This window comes from Rana temporaria, chromosome 6 (assembly GCF_905171775.1).
Source record: "Rana temporaria chromosome 6, aRanTem1.1, whole genome shotgun sequence".
NCBI lineage: Eukaryota > Metazoa > Chordata > Amphibia > Anura > Ranidae > Rana > Rana temporaria.
The window spans coordinates 127,692,277-127,708,708 of NC_053494.1; the positions used below are offsets into that span (position 1 = coordinate 127,692,277).

The window sequence follows — 16,432 nt, forward strand, 5'->3', positions numbered from 1 at the left end:
GAACTTCCTGGGTCGCGCACGTCGCCGCGTCATCGTCGCCGCCACGTCACCGCCTTTTCTGTCCGCGGGGAATTTGGTCTGATGGTGTGTACACACATCAGACCAAAATCCCCTATCGGACATGTCTGGTCGTGTGTATGAGGCCTAATAGGTGTATGGATATTGGTAAATGACACAAAAAAAGTTTTAAGCATGGAGCTATTTATTCAGACACCTGGTATCCAGAATGTTTAATAAAAATAATAATAAAATAAAAATTACGTTTTATTTCCTAAAGTTTACAATAATAGTTGATGTATAAGAACGTATTTGTAGAAAACATATCTATACTATGCATTTGCTCTTCTCTTACAATCTATAAAAATAGGAATCCAATCTAAAAAATAGGCATCCATAAAAGTTTTCAATAGGATTTTAAAAAGTATTATATATTTTTAAGTTACCCCAGTGTTATTTCCTAATTTGAAAAGAACAAATATATCGATGTGTTCACTTAGCTGTGCTTATTATTTACTGACACTAGAAAATAAATGTGAACTCATGATGATCAAAAGCTGACGAGGGAGGTGTAAAAAGATTGAACATTCTCGGCTTCAATACAGTGTAGAATGAAAAGAGAAATACTATACATTCTTTGTCCTGAGCGAGATCTCTATTGTGTAAGTAATGCAGATCCAGCAATGGAAATCGTATATAAGAACAGCTGTGTTTGTCATTCCACTGTACTGACGCCTCACCAGAGACACCCAAGCAAAATGGGAAAGGTAAAAGATTTTGTTATTTTAAATGATCAAATAACTATGTTAGTTAGGTATGTTAATATTTTGTAGTTTTACAGCTAAATACAATCAAATCTGGTCAGCACAATTAATTTATTAATGATAGTCTAAAATACATGCTATAAGTAATGAAGTATTAGGCTAAATGTTTTGGGTTAGTAATTCAAGCTATAGATACATTGATTTCAGAAATTTCCTGACCACTCTATAAAATATTTTAGGATGATTAGCAAAAGCATATCTATCGGTCTGACATAATTTTTTTGTTGTCTGTGTGAAAACTAGAGTGTGCAAAATCTGGTGCAACTGTGTATGGTAGCCAATCAGCTTCTCAGTTCAGCTTGTTTAACCACTTTAAAACCGCACGCCGCCATATGACGTCCAAAAAGGGGATCTGTTATCCCAGGTGGACGTCATATGACTATCATTGTGCGGGGATATCTGAAAGATACCTGCACCAAGAGGCATCATAGAGATATAATTTTCTTCTGGCGGCGATCCTGCGCACCGTAAGAATGGTTTCGCCGCCATCCGGTGCTTCTCCGGGCTCTGCCATGATCGCCGTCCGCTGGATGTGCAGCAGAGTGATGACTGGTGACCATCTGGTCACCAGTCATCACTCTGACCGTCGGAGGCCCGGGCGCGATGTGATGACGTCACGCCCAGGTACCCGTAAGTAAACAAACCGCAATTGCGGCTAGTAAGAATGAGATCTGTGAATTTTTTTCACAATCTCATTCTTTCCAGCCTGGAGGAGAGATGTGGGGTCTTATTGACCCCGCATCTCTCCTTAAAGAGGACCTGTCACACACTATTCCTATTACAAGGGATGTTTACATTCCTTGTAATAGGAATAAAAGCGATCGGAAAAAAAAATGTAAAAAAAGTGTAAAAAATAAATAAGTAAAATAAAAAATAAATTAAAAAAATGAAAACGCCCCTGTCCCCGGTAGCTCGCGCTCAGAAGCGAACGCACATGTAAGTCCCGCCCACGTATGTAAACGTCGTTCAAACCACACATGTGAGGTGTCGCCGCGTGCGTTAGAGCGTGTGCAACAATTCTAGCACTAGACCTTCCCTGTAACTCTAAACTGGTAATCTGTAAAAATGTGAAAGCGTCGCCTATGGAGATTTTTAAGTAACAAAGTTTGGCGCCATTCCATGAGTGTGCGCAATTTTAAAGCATGACATGTTAGGTATCTATTTACTCTGCGTTACATCATGTTTCATATTTTACAGTTTTGTTATTTTTAAATTCATGAAACCATTTTTTTACAAACAAAAGGCGTTTGAAAAATGATTGCGCAAATACCGTGCAAGATAAAAAGTTGCAATGACCGCCATTTTATTCCTTAGGGTGTCTGCTAAAAAAACATATATAATGTTTGGGGGTTCTGAGTAATTTTCTAGCAAAAGAATGATAATTTGTACATGTAGAAGAGAAGTGCCAGAATAGGCCCGGTATGGAGGTGGGTTTTAAAGCCCGGTATTGAGGTGGTTAATTGACACAACAAAAATGGATGCGTGACACCTGCTACTTTAATTTTTTATAATTTTTTCATGGGCAAAGGATATGATGCAAAATCCCAAGTAGGAGCCACATACAGAAACAAAAATGTACCACAAATGTTATATCTTACCTACTTACTTAATACATAGGCTGGAGTTGGACTAAAAAACAGCATGGGCTATGCCATAACAAATAACTCACCAATAAACAATGATATTCTAGGGTTCTTTATTAACTTATGCTTGATTTATAGGAATAGCTATTTGTACTTTACAACTCATTATTTTTGTTTGCTCTTCTTTATTTAATAATATATAATCACTTTTGTGGGCGCGACAATGTAGCCAACAGTGAGGCATTAGTGGAAGTTATAAAAAAAATAGAAGCAGCATGTTGCTACTCTTAGCATGTAATTGTTTCAAGCTATGAGTAGGAATTGTAATTGTGATAGTGGTGGGGACATAACGTACTTCTAAATATCCATGGTTTGGCAAGAGAGAGATCCCAGGAGCTCTGATCAGCGATTACTACCTGGCCTCAACAACTGAATTACAGAACAAAATAGCCAGTGCTGTTCAAAGCTGTGAGCATAAAGAAGCACATCCATTGGTTACTTGTGGTTAGTGATAGATAATCCTAGGTTCCAGATACCTGGCCGAAGCTATCCACAGGTATACTTAAGCCCTGTACACACGATTGGCTTGTCTGATGAAAACGGACCGTTTTCATTGGACAAACCGATCGTGTGTGGGCCCCATCGTTTTTTTTTTCCATCAGTGAAAAAAAAATAGAACATGTTTTAAAATTTTCCTATGGATAAACAAACTGATAGAAGTGCTACGACGTGCTGAGAAAAATTAAGTTCAATGCTTCTGAGCATGCGTCGACTTGATTCTGAGCATGCGTGGATTTTTCTCCGATGGAGTTCCACACAGACGATAGGAATTTCCAATGAAAAAAGTCCATCTGACTTTTTTCATCGGAAATTCCGATCGTGTTTACGGGGCATAAGAGTATTATCTGTGGTTTAGGAGATCAGCTACTTTTCACATTAACATCCCTCTTTCAATAACTGTGAATATGCTATATTTACAGATCATCTACAAAGACTAAAAACAACAGAATGTTTTGTTTACTGCTGACTATTTATTGATTATTGCAGAATGGTTTATAATTATAAAATTTGAATGCAAAAGGCAATATTTAATGTCATCTAACAGTAATCCACAATAAATATTTGCTTTATTGAAATTTCAGATCATCTTCTACGAGGACAAAAACTTCCAGGGTCGCTCTTATGAGTGCAGCTCTGATTGTTCTGACCTCCACTCTTACTTCAATCGTTGCAACTCCATCCGTGTAGAAAATGGAAACTGGATGCTGTATGAGCATCCCAACTACACTGGACATCAATATTTCCTGAGGAGGGGAGAGTATCCTGATTTTCAACAGTGGATGGGATTGAATGACTCCATTAGGTCTTGTCGTGTCATCCCTCAGGTATACATTTATTTTATATACTAAAGGTTACCTTTACTAAGGGAAAACTAATTTGGTTCTGAAAATGCTTGTTAAACACCAGTCTTTAGCTTCAGTACTTTGGAACACTGATCTGGATCAAGCATTAATATTAGCAAAGTCAGAGTGAAGTCAAAACTCCTAAGGTGCATATTAGTTAGGAGCTAATGTCTTAGAAAAAAATTAAACCACTGGATCAACATGACAGCCAGGAAACTAGTATGGTATTTACAGAAACAAATGCCGGCGATGGTAGTCAAAGATTAAAGAGATTTGCTCCCTCATTTTTAACCATTGACAGGCATCTCAGTTAAATAGAGCCAGGTATAGGATAAGATAGAAAACCATTGGGATATATATTTGTATTTTATTTATTTTATTTTTAATAAAACTAATAAATAGAAAGGGGAGAAAATGTACTGACCTTTTTTCTGATATCGCTACATACCTGGCGGTTTCTGTTTTCATTATTCACCTGGAACAAGCATGCAACTGATGGAATCAGTGCATAGTCAAAAAAGATTTGCATGCTTGTTCTGGGTCAGTGTTTCAAAATGTATTGAATCTAGTCAACTAGAATTTATAGAGGGGAAGTCAGCAATAACAACCTCCATGTTCTCTAAGTATAGATTTCCTTCAGATGTTTTTAGGTCTAATAAGCTAAGTTCCAGGAACTTTATATATTTTTATCAATCTATGTATATTTCAGATATTATCTTCAGAACGTATAATACACTTATATTAAAATTGAGGCAAGAATGTAGCAGTCATAATATCACTATTTGTCCCAGGTTACTGCTTTCTTTTCTCTTTAGCGTTCTTTGTGCCACTATTTGTAAGTCTGCCCTACCATGCCAAATCTATAGAAACAGACACACATAAACAATGTAGTGCGTGTGCGCAGGCCTTCAGCCAATATAAAATACATTTTTGAAATACTGAAAGATTTTTGACTTTCAATGCATGTTTTTCCATCAGCACCGTGGATCATTTAGGCTCAGGATTTATGAAAGGGAAGAATTCAGAGGTCAGATGATGGAGTTCACTGAAGATTGTCCTCAAGTCCATGAAGAATTCAACTACCATGATATCCACTCCTGTAATGTCCTTGAAGGACACTGGATCCTCTATGAACAACCCAACTACAGGGGACGTCAGTACTACCTGAGACCCGGAGAATACAGAAGATACACTGAGTGGGGAGCAGTTACTCCTAGAGTTGGTTCTTTCAGGAGAGTCCAGGAAATGTTTTAAAGACAGCATTGCTGTTGTGATAATCAATACATCCAATAAAATTAAAGTATACTAAAAAAAGTACAAGTTGATTTTATTGAAGAATTTGAAATTAATAATATTGTAAATAGACGCGAATGAGGAACCAACATTTAGTTAAAATTACTGTAGTTAAAATATGCCACTTTATTATTAAATTGAAAAAAATAAATACTTTCATAATAGCAGACACCCTAGGCACGAAACCAGTGCACCTTAGTACATTTTAGCTTTTTCATAGTGCTGTAGAGCTATAGTAAAACTATATGGTATAAGCATGGGTGGTAAAGAGCACCGAATCCTTCAAGCCTATATGATATATAAAAGAAAAAAATGTAGTGCCAACCTTTAAATGACACCACCTTGCAAGGTGGACCTGTGAGTGAAAAGCAATCACACTGGGAAATAATCTGACACTAAATCCTCAGTGTTGAACACACAGTGAAAAAAGATCATATATGTTTAAAGCTATACTATTAAGCTACTAAAGCTAATATATAAATGAAAACAACTGAAAATGACGTTGCAAATTAAACCACAAAATCAAGTGAATCTGTATTCCTACAGATATATGCAAAACGTAAATAGTCCCATGCACATGTAAGGATGATCTTTTAAATCTCATCAATGCATACAGATAAATTGTCCCTTCTGTTAGTAACAGCACATCTCCAGGTAGATTTTCCTTGGCAAATAGATAGATGAAATACTCTTACCAGCTACCGTTGACCCACGTCTCACCGTACGGTGGGTGGGTCCCCAAGGCTTGTATGGGCCGAACGCCCTCCAAAGACACCGTTGAGGATGAGATTCCCTGTTGTGATGTTCCAGGTAAATCCCGATGAGAAACTGGTGAGGCTGGCCACAGGAATATCCAATGAGATGGTGTGGAGGGAGAGCTCCGAAATTCAGAGGGGATGAGAAAAAAGGGAGAAAAAACACCTCCTCATAGTGTAAAAAATGTAATTAAAATCACAAAAATAAAAATATTACACAAAGGAAGTGTCCCAACAAGTAGTACAAATGGGTGCATGTAAAAAATCCCAGTAGATAAAATTCCACACAGCACGCTTAACATCCACAGCAAACAAAGTGGTAAGGAGATCTGATGCGCAGTGGAAATGCTTGGAGTCCAATATGAGTCCGAATGAGGAACCAACATTTAGTTAAAATTACTGTAGTTAAAATATGCCACTTTATTATTTAATTGAAAAAAAAAATACTTTCATAATAGCAGACACCCTAGGCACGAAACCAGTGCACCTTAGTACATTTTAGCTTTTTCATAGTGCTGTATAGCTATAGTAAAACTATATGGTATAAGCATGGGTGGTAAAGAGCACTGAATCCTTCAAGCCTATATGATATAGCCAATACATCCATATGCCAAGACATCCAAACATCATACATTATACAAGAAAATGCAATCCCAAAAAAACTACGAGACCAAAAATTTTCAGAATTGCATTCATTTAAAACACAAGCAAACAATGGTCCAAGAAGAATTTGATTATGTGCATTACATCCTTTCTTAACATTACATTGCACTTTAAATTGCACCAGCAATAATGTACAGCATACATAAAACTTGTATTAACCACTTCCCGACCACCCGCTGTCGTTTGACGGCGGCAGAATGGCACTCCTGCGCAAATCGCCATAGCTGTACGGCGGGCGCTTTAAGGAGTATATGGAGAGCGCACATGCGCGCCCGCTGTGTCACTTAGGACATCTCCGTTCTGTTAGGGGTGAGGAGAATGATCTGTCGTTCCTACTGCTTAGGAACAACAATCGGTCTCCTCCCCCAGGCAGTCCCATTCCCCCACAGTTAGAAACGCTCCCTAGGACACACATTTAACCTCTTATCGCCCCCTAGTGTTAAGCAATCAGTGGCTATTTTTAGCTCTGACTGCTGTATAAATGTCAATGGTCCCAAAATAGTGTCAAACGTGTCTGATCTCCCTGTCTCAGACCATGCTCCGATCTCACTCACATTGAAGGTCCCCTCCTTGCCGGTTAAAAATACAAATTGGAAGCTTAATGATAACTTACTTCTAGACAATATTGACAGAAAGCTGATTGGTGACGCTCTAGTCCAATATTTCGCTGAGAATGCTGGACCGGAGGTGACACCAGGTACACTCTGGGAAGCCCATAAGGCCTATGTCCGAGGTAAGCTTATTGAGTTGGGATCCAGATAAAAGAGGGAGCGTACTCACCAACAATTAGAATTGGTTAGGGAAATTGAGGCTTTGGAACGTCAGCATAAAACCAGACTGTCGCCTTCGATTCTTCAGGCTCTGACCCAGAAGAGAGAGGAACTGAGGGGCCTCTTTAATTTGGAGCAGAAACAGTGGTTTCGCATTATAACCCAGGGCTTGCATGAGTGGGGCAATAAGCCTGGTCGGCTGTTGGCACGCTCGTTGCAACAGAAAAAATCTGCAACCTTCATTGCCAAAATTAAATCCTCCTCCAACTCTATGATTTACGAAACGTCCGCAATAGCCAGTGAATTCCGAGCGTTTTATCAAACCCTGTATCATGTTCATCACACTGTAGAGGATAAGGATGCCAGGGCTCAGATTATTCGCAATTATTTGGCACAGGCCTGCTTACCGGTACTCCCTACTGACACTTTAGCTGCTCTGGAGGGGGAGTTTACCACGCTGAAAGCCATGGCCAATGGTAAGGCACCTGGCCCAGATGGCTTCACAGTGGCATATTACAGAGCCTTTGCAGATCTTCTGCTCCCTCGTTTGACTAAATACGCCAACGTGGTCTCAGAGGGCGGTTCTCTTCGCCCTGAAATGTTGCATGCCCACATTACTGTCCTTCCTAAGCCTGGTAAGGATCCTTGGAATTGCGGAAGCTACCGCCCCATTTCCTTATTGAACCTTGATGCCAAATTATATGCCAAGGCTATTGCGAATAGGCTCCTCCCCCTCCTCCCTCAATGGGTATCTAGAGACCAGACTGGGTTTATTCCCGGCAGGGAGGCTCGGGATAATTCCCTTTGCACCCTATCTTTAATAGCTCATGTCTGGCGGTCCTCCCAGCCCACCCTTTTGCTTTCCACGGACACAGAGAAGGCGTTTGATAGGGTGGACTGGGGGTTCCTAATGGCTACGCTTTCCCATCTTAGTATAGGTCCCTCCCTGCTTTCTTGAATCTCTGCACTCTATGACTCTCCCACAGCCCAATAATGCATAAATGGCACGTTAAGTGACTCCTTTAGACTCCATAATGGCACCCGTCAGGGCTGCCCCCTCTCACCCATCCTATTTGCCCTATCCCTTGAACCTTTTCTGTCCACGCTTAGGCACAATCCGAATATCCATGGGATTGTAGTGGGTAAAACTGAACACAAGTATGATGCCTACGCGGATGATATCCTGTTCTATGTGCAACAGCCTATTATAACCCTACCTAACCTGATGTCAGCCTTCAACTCCTTTAGCGCCGTTTCTAACTTCAAGATAAATTTGTCTAAGTCAGAAATACTAAATTTGTCGGTTCCCGCTCGGATTGTGCCTCATTTGAAGGCATCCTTCCCCTTCAGTTGGCAGGCTCATTCGATTAAATATTTAGGTATCTTCCTCACCTCTAATCCCGCCTCTTTATTCCGCACTAATTTTATCCCCCTATTGAACACGATTAGGTCTGATTTGCAGAAATGGTCACAACTTGCGCATTCCTGGTTAGGGAGGACTAGTGTCCTAAAAATGAACATACTGCCCAGGCTGCTGTTTTTATTTAAAATGATCCCATATAGAATTCCTGTAGGTTTCTTCACACTGTTAAGATCTTTATTTTGTTAATATATATGGAACAGGAGACGACCCAGACTTGCTTGGTCCCTGTTGGTTAGATCCAAGAGGGATGGGGGCTTGGCTCTGCCGGATGTCAAACGTTATTTCCTAGCTGTAATATTGACCAGAATCTCACACTGGAAGTATCATAAGCTATCTAAGTTGTGGGTGTCATTGGAAATTGACTTATGTGGAGCAGACCATTACACTCAAATCTGAGATCCCACACAAGTTTAGGACCTTATCTGCTACAACATCCCCCCTGACATACTCCACTTTGATGATTTGGGACTCGATGCACAGGTCTTACAGTTGCTTGTATAATTCTCCCCTGATGCCCTTAACTGGCCACGATTACTTCCCACCTGGAAATGTGCAGCCCATTCCCCATGCTTGGAATTTAGGGTCCGCAACACTGCTACATCATGTTGCCTCTCCAACAGGCTTTGTCCCCCTATCCAATCTCATGGAGTCTTCCGTGGTTACACCTATGGTCATTTGGAAGTACCGTCAATTGATGGCCTTTGTGCACTCTATCCCAAAACCCTTTCAAGACGTCACGGACTTAACCTTAACCGGTTGAGAGACCCATCTCTTACTTTTACAAAGCCTTGTACTCCATGTCTACTTCTGGGACTCCTACTTTTTTTGCTCAATTGGTAGAAGGATCTTCATAAGGAACTCTCGCCACGTCATAAAAACCCCATCTTACTTCTAGCACATACGTCTTCTATATCCTCTAAACTTGCTAAAGTTAATTATAAACTGCTGACTAAGTGGTATTACACCCCAATAGTGCTCCACAGAACCTTCCCTCTGACATCCCTGCTCTGCTGGCGTGGATGTGGCGAGCATGCAACGCACGCGCATGTGTGGTGGTACTGCCCACGTATCTGCCCATTCTGGTTATGTATTCTGCATTGGATGAAGGAAATCCAGGGCTTTGAGACCCCTGGGTTATCCTGTTACACTGTACAGCCGAACCAATCGGATCATATAAAAAATCATTAATGCTGCATCTGCTGAATGCAGCAAAATCCCTTATTCCTAGATTTTGGAAACAAACGGTTTTACCCACTTTGCGCCAGTGGCTGGTGAAAGTGGATCATATTTACTATATGGAGGACCTTACTTACTCCCTTAGGAACAAATCTGATTTGTCACGAAAAATATGGTCCGGTTGGTTCGCCTTTAAATATACTTCAGCATATGCTGATATTATTTCTCAACCTTTATAAACTGTGAGATATTGTGCCTTGGGTTTGTTTCCAGATTTAGGTGACCGCCGCAGGCAGAGGACTTCCCCCTTCTCCTCCCTCCCTCCCTTTTTTTTTTCTCTCTTTTTCTATCCTTTCTTTTCTTTCTTTATATTTTCCTGAATGAACAGTTTTATGAGGATGGGCAGATCAAGGTTCTGGTATATTTGCTGTTAATCTGTATAAGTGGTCTCAGGCGTTAAATGCTCGCTCTTATTTGTGTGCCTCTTTAATAGCCTACAAGTTGTGTTTACCTGATCGCTTATGGCTTATGTTCCTTTGTCATGTATGTTCTCTCATTTGTCCTTTTTACTAATAAAAACGTATTGAACAAAAAAAAACAAGTCTGATCTGTCCACCGCAATGTTGCAGTCCGGATAAAAATCGCCGCCATTACTAGTAAAAAAAATAATAATAAAAATGCCATAAATCTATATAGAATATATATCAGCCTAAACTGAGGAAGAAATTTGTTTTTTATATATATTTTTGGGGAATATTTGTTATAGCAAAAAATAAAAAATATTGTGTTATTTTCAAAATTGTCGCTCTTCTTTTGTTTATAGCACAAACAATAAAACCAGAAGAGGTGATCAAATACCACCAAAAGAAAGCTCTATTTGTGGGAAAAAAATGACATAAATTTTGTTTGGGTACAACATTTTAGACCGCACAATTGTCAGTTAAAGCGACGCTGTACAGTATTACAAAAAATGGCCTGTTCAAGTACATTTTTCCGGGGCTAAAGTGATTAAGTTAAGACATTACGTATCACTCATGATTATTTAATGTATATACAGAACCTATAGTGTATAAAACCTAATTATAAAAGTATATGCAATAAAATCCATATTATTAACTCACCGTAGGTGTACGCCGGTTTGGGAACTCGCTTTTGTGGGTGCACATTGGCCAGCAGGAGAGCCAATCAGAGGACTTGGTGGACTCGATGTACGCTGGCCACCCGTGATCGCACCCTACAGTGACAGAACGGGGATCTGCCTGTGTAAATAAGGCAAATCTCCTTTCTGTCAGGGGAGATCACACAGATCCTGTCTTTCTGCCAAGCAGGAAGATGGATCTGTGTGTTTCCCCAGTCACACAGTACCCCATACTGATAGAAAACACAAACAGGGAACACATTTAACCCTTTGATCGCCCCTGGTGTTAACCCCTTCCCTGCCAGTGTCATTAATACAATAACAGTGCATATTTTTTGCACTTATTACTGTAATAGTGTCACTGGTTCGCAATAAAAGTGTCAAAAATGTCAGTTAGGTGTCCTATCTGTCAGCTGCAATGTGACAGTCCCGCTAAAAATCGCAGATCGCCGCCATTAGTATTAAAAAAATATAATAATAAAAATGCCATAAAGCTATCCCCTATTTTGTAGACGCGATAACTTTTGCAAAAACCAATCAATATATGCTTAGTGGGGATTTTTGTTTACCAAAAATATGTAGCAGAATACATATCAGCCTAAACTGATGAATAAATTACTTTTTTTACTTTTTTGGGGGAAATGTTTTATAGCAAAAAGTAAAAATTGACATAGAACCAGCAGGCGTAAGATACATAAGGAGAGGGAAGTGTTGCAGAGGATTGTGTGTCCAGCTTAAAGATCCAAAATGTTTCCCTGAGGCAAAGGGTCTTGAAACATTTCCCCTCAGGGAGGGACCCAGGGAAAGATTCAATAGCTTGCATCCTTAGGCCTTTGTTAACTGATGCACACAGAGCAGCTCGGTTCCACCCTCCCTCTACTCACAGGCTGTTATTGACAGCAGCAGGAGCAATTTGCCTTGATGTCCAGTGAGGAGAGAGAGGTAGAAGAGAGCGCTGGATCAAGATCAGTCTTGGGTAAGTGTAAAGGGGGCTGGGGAGGGAGCTGCACACAGAAGGTTTTTTACCTCAATACAGAGAATGCATTACGGTAGAAAACCTTCTGCCTTTATAACCACTTTAATATTTCTAGCTTTCCTGAAGACAACCTTAGGGTGGTCTGGTACTGTCATGATCAGGGGTCAGTCTCGAAGACCAGTTGCTATAGCAGTAGTGGGACTACCACCGACAAGCAGAATAAGTATACAGGTAGTCACCCTGATGGATGATGGTGGAGATGGATGTTGCTGTATGGTAGTCCTCAGGATCACCCCACCAGGAGGTGAGCAAAGCAGGGTCCAATAGCAGATAAGCAGGTAAGGATCAAAGGGAAGCATAAGTAATGAGTAGTTGGAAGTTGGGATAAGGCAGAAGCATAGTCTAAGAGCAAAGGTCGATAACGAGTGGTAGCAAAATATGGATAGCAGCAGGGAAGACAAGAGCGAGATACTGGCTGAAGAGACCACAATAATCTGGCAAACAGGTAGTGCAGGGACATGGCCTAAATCAGAACGTTCAAAGGAGGAGCAAAGAGTTCAAGGTTCAACACCAAGGCACAAGGCAGAGTTGTCTAATGGATCAGACAAGGTTGCTGTCCAGCATCTCAGGTAGCTCAGTGAGAAGAGTCACCGCCAGACACAGCAGAGGTCCCAGGTTTAACTCCTGGTCCTGACAGGTACTTCGATATTAATTTGGGGTCACACTGCAGGATGTTCCAGTGTTTGTGTAAAACCCTTTTAATAGATAGCTAGCATTAAACTGTGGGCTAAAGATCGGGCCCAACAGATCATAATCCATGTTCTTTCCTCTAGTCTTGGGTTCAGTAGAGGCCTCCTCATATTTAACAGGTTACCTTTTTATAAGCCAGATCAGTGGAATTACAATGTACTACTGTAGCCCTTCTTCAGAAAGGTTTCCTCTCTGGTGCCTGGTGCAATTCCCATGGAGCCTGAAAGATTTGCTAAAGGGAATGTTATATTTCCAAGCAGGATGATGACATGTTTAGTGCAAATACATGTCCCAGTGGGTTTGAAATTTGGGGTCCAGTCCTGCCAGACTCATCATGTCATAGACCCACATTGAGGAAGATTAATACATATTTTTTGATGACTGATGTAAAGTTGATCCCAAAGGGGTTACTATTACAAAAGTCAATAAATTCCGATACCAAATTACCTAGCCGTTGCTATAGGATGATAATATCATCAATGTATCTTCTGTAAATGAAAATGTGTTTACATAGGGATTATTGGACCATATATAAAGATATTCCCAATATCCCATGAAGATATTAGTGTAACTGGGGGAAAAACTTGCCTCTATGGCCATGCCAACTTTTTGAAGAAAGAATTCCTCCAGAAAGCCAAAATAATTATAAATACAAATTTAAAAGAATAATAAATAAAATGAGTAGCATCCACCAGAAACCAATTGAAGTTATTATTCTTGATGAAAAAATACTGAAAGGCCTTAAGCCCTACTGTCATGGTCTCACCTCCTTGCTGTCCTCCTTCGTTTGACATGTGCTGGCGGCCATCTTGGTTTCTGGGTTTCTTGTAGCCTCCCACCCTGCGGCTCCTCCTTCCCACTGGGAGGAGCTGGATGCCTGGCTCATATATATAGGAGGTCTGTGGCTTCAGTTCCTTGCTTGGTCCTCTTGTGTTCACATGCTTCTAAGACTGCTGCTGCTTCTGGTTCCGATCCTGGCTTCGTCTGACTTCCCTGCTGGTTCCCGATCCTGGCTTCGTCTGACTACCCTGCTGGTTCCTGATCCTGGCTTCGTCTGACTACCCTGCTGGTTCCTGATCCTGGCTTCGTCTGACTACCCTTCTGGTTCCTGACCTCTGGCTTCGCAAGACTCTGCTTCGGTTTCACCATCCGTTTGGACTTTTGCTTTACAGCTTGATTTTCAATAAAGCATTCTTATTTTCACTTATCTCTTGTTGTACGTCTGGTTCATGGCTCCGTGACATTAGGACCAAGCCATGGATTCTGATGGTACAGGGCCATCCTCGCTACCCACGCTGGTTGCCAGACTTGATCTGCAGGATCACCTGTTGGGTCGGTTCGCTGTGGCGTTGCAAACCCTGCTTGAACGCACGGCTCATTTCGCTCCCGTTGCCGATGGGTCGGTGGTCGCTCCTGGGCCCGCTCCTACTGCCGCTCCGGTTGTTGTGCCAGAGTCTACCCCGACACCTGTTGTTGCGCCTGCGGTGTTTCGGGGTATGACCGGTTCTGCCCCCCTTCCACAGCGCTTTGGGGGAGAGCCAACTCAGTGCCGAGGTTTCCTTAACCAGGTGGGCATTTATTTCGAGTTGCTGCCACATGCCTTTCCTACTGAGAGATCAAAGGTGGGCTTCTTGATCTCGCTGCTCTCGGACAGGGCCTTGGCCTGGGCCAGCCCTTTATGGGAGAACAACAATCCGGTGGTTGCCGAGTTTTCCGGTTTTGTTGCTTCTCTTCGGAAGGTATTCGATGTGCCGGCTCGCGCTGCCTCTGCTGCGAAGCTCCTTATGTCCGTCAGACAGGGTTCACGATCCGTAGCCGAATATGCCATTGAGTTTCGTACCCTGGCAGCAGAGGTGGGCTGGAATAATGAGGCTCTGGTCGCTGCTTTCTCTCATGGTCTCTCGGATGCCTTGAAGGATGAGGTTGCAGCTAAGGACCTACCAGTGGAGCTCGAGGCTCTTATTTCTTTCCTGATTTTGATTGACACCAGACTCAGGGAGAGACCTTCCTTTAAGGAGTGCCTGCGGAGGCCTCCTAACAGTTTGGCGCCTAAGTTTGCTGTCCCACCCGTGCCTCCCTCTCCTCCCACGCCTCCTGGGGGTGAACCCATGCAGCTGGGGTTTGCTCGCCTGTCCGAGGGGGAGAGGGCACTCCGGAGACGCGAGGGCCGATTCATGTACTGTGGTCTCGGTGGTCATTTTCGGTTGGCATGTCCGAACCGTCCGGGAAACGCTCGAAACCTGAGATCCTGTCGGGGGCAGATCTTGGGTGGAGTCTCCTCGTCCCCGGTTTCCCGTGTTGACAAACCACTGATCACTGTTGTCCTCTCCTGGGTCGGGGGCTCGGTGATGACCCAGGCGTTGGTGGACTCTGGTGCTGGTGGTTTGTTCATTGATAGTGTGTTCGCTGCCGCCAATTCCATTCCTCTGCAGGCTCGAGGTTCCCCGCTGGCTCTTGAGGCGATAGACGGCAGACCCCTCCAGCCGTCACACGTGACTCATGAGACCCTTCCAGTGGGGATAGCCATTGGTGCCGTTCACAGAGAGTCGGTCTGCTTCCAGGTTATTTCGTCTCCACACTACTCGGTGGTCTTGGGGTACCCCTGGCTCCAGAAGCATAATCCGACTTTCGATTGGAGATCGGCCGAGATCCTCTCGTGGTCACCGCAGTGTGGGGCTAGTTGCATCCATGGGCCTGTCAAGTTACTGTGTACTTCCTCGGACTCTCTGTTGCCTCCTGAATACGAGGAGTACCGGGATGTATTCGATAAGGTGCGCGCGGTTGCCCTACCTCCGCACCGCCCATATGATTGTGCCATAGAGTTACAACCTGGTGCCGTTCCTCCTCGTGGCAGGGTCTATCCACTGAAAGGTAAAGTGACGAGCGCAATGAATATGACTAAATAATCAAAGTGTTAATCAGTGAACATTGATAATAAACTAAAATTGAAACAAAGTGCTAAAAAATATATAAAAACATCAATAATGAATAAAAACGTTCAGCCAGCAAGTGGCCAGTGAAAAAAAAAAAAAAAAAAAAAAGTGTGCACAAAAATAGCTGCAAAAGTCAGCAGGCAAACATAAATATGAAGCCTAAATCAGTCCTGGAATAATAGGCTAACAATACAGCCTTTATACGTGCATAAAAGTGTAGGAAGTTCCATAAAGACAAAAATAAATATAAACTTCTCCAATAGTGATAAACAAATGTTTAAAATCTTCTCATGTGGGTCTTCAAATAATGTGGGCTCACAATGCGCTTACCTTCCCAAGGTAGTAATCAAGCCTTGATTAAATGGATATCCACAAGGGGTGTTGTTGAATCTGCAACTAGCTGTGGATGTTCAGGGCGTCCTGTATAATCCAATGTTTGTAGGCTCCAGATTTCTATTTGGCAGCGGTGGTGCTCAGCATGGGGAAATAAAAAAGGTAGCTTCCCATAGTGTAGTAAACCAAGGCTAATTTATTGGTAAAAACGCTAACAAGTGCATTTTAAAAGATCAAAGAAAACGAAACTAAGAAACAGCTGATGACAGCTTACTGATGTATTGCTTCAAAAATCAGTCCGTCCCTTACATGTTACACCACGTCACGTGGCTTCATCAGGGGTGCACCTCTGATGAAGCCACGTGACGTGGTGTAACATGTAAGGGACGGACTGATTTTTGAAGCAATACATCAG

The 16,432-nt window shown here is 42.1% G+C and overlaps 1 protein-coding gene across 1 annotated transcript; it reads left to right on the forward strand.

Annotated features, from left to right (window-relative positions):
- The first annotated feature begins 658 nt into the window (after positions 1–658).
- Positions 659–5,124, forward strand: LOC120943812 (gamma-crystallin 1). The gene is made up of 3 exons (XM_040357357.1): positions 659–764; positions 3,547–3,789; positions 4,786–5,124. Exons 1-3 carry the CDS (start codon positions 681–683, stop codon positions 5,059–5,061), a joined length of 603 nt encoding a protein of 200 aa, XP_040213291.1. The 5' UTR covers positions 659–680; the 3' UTR covers positions 5,062–5,124.
- The last annotated feature ends 11,308 nt before the right edge of the window (positions 5,125–16,432 follow it).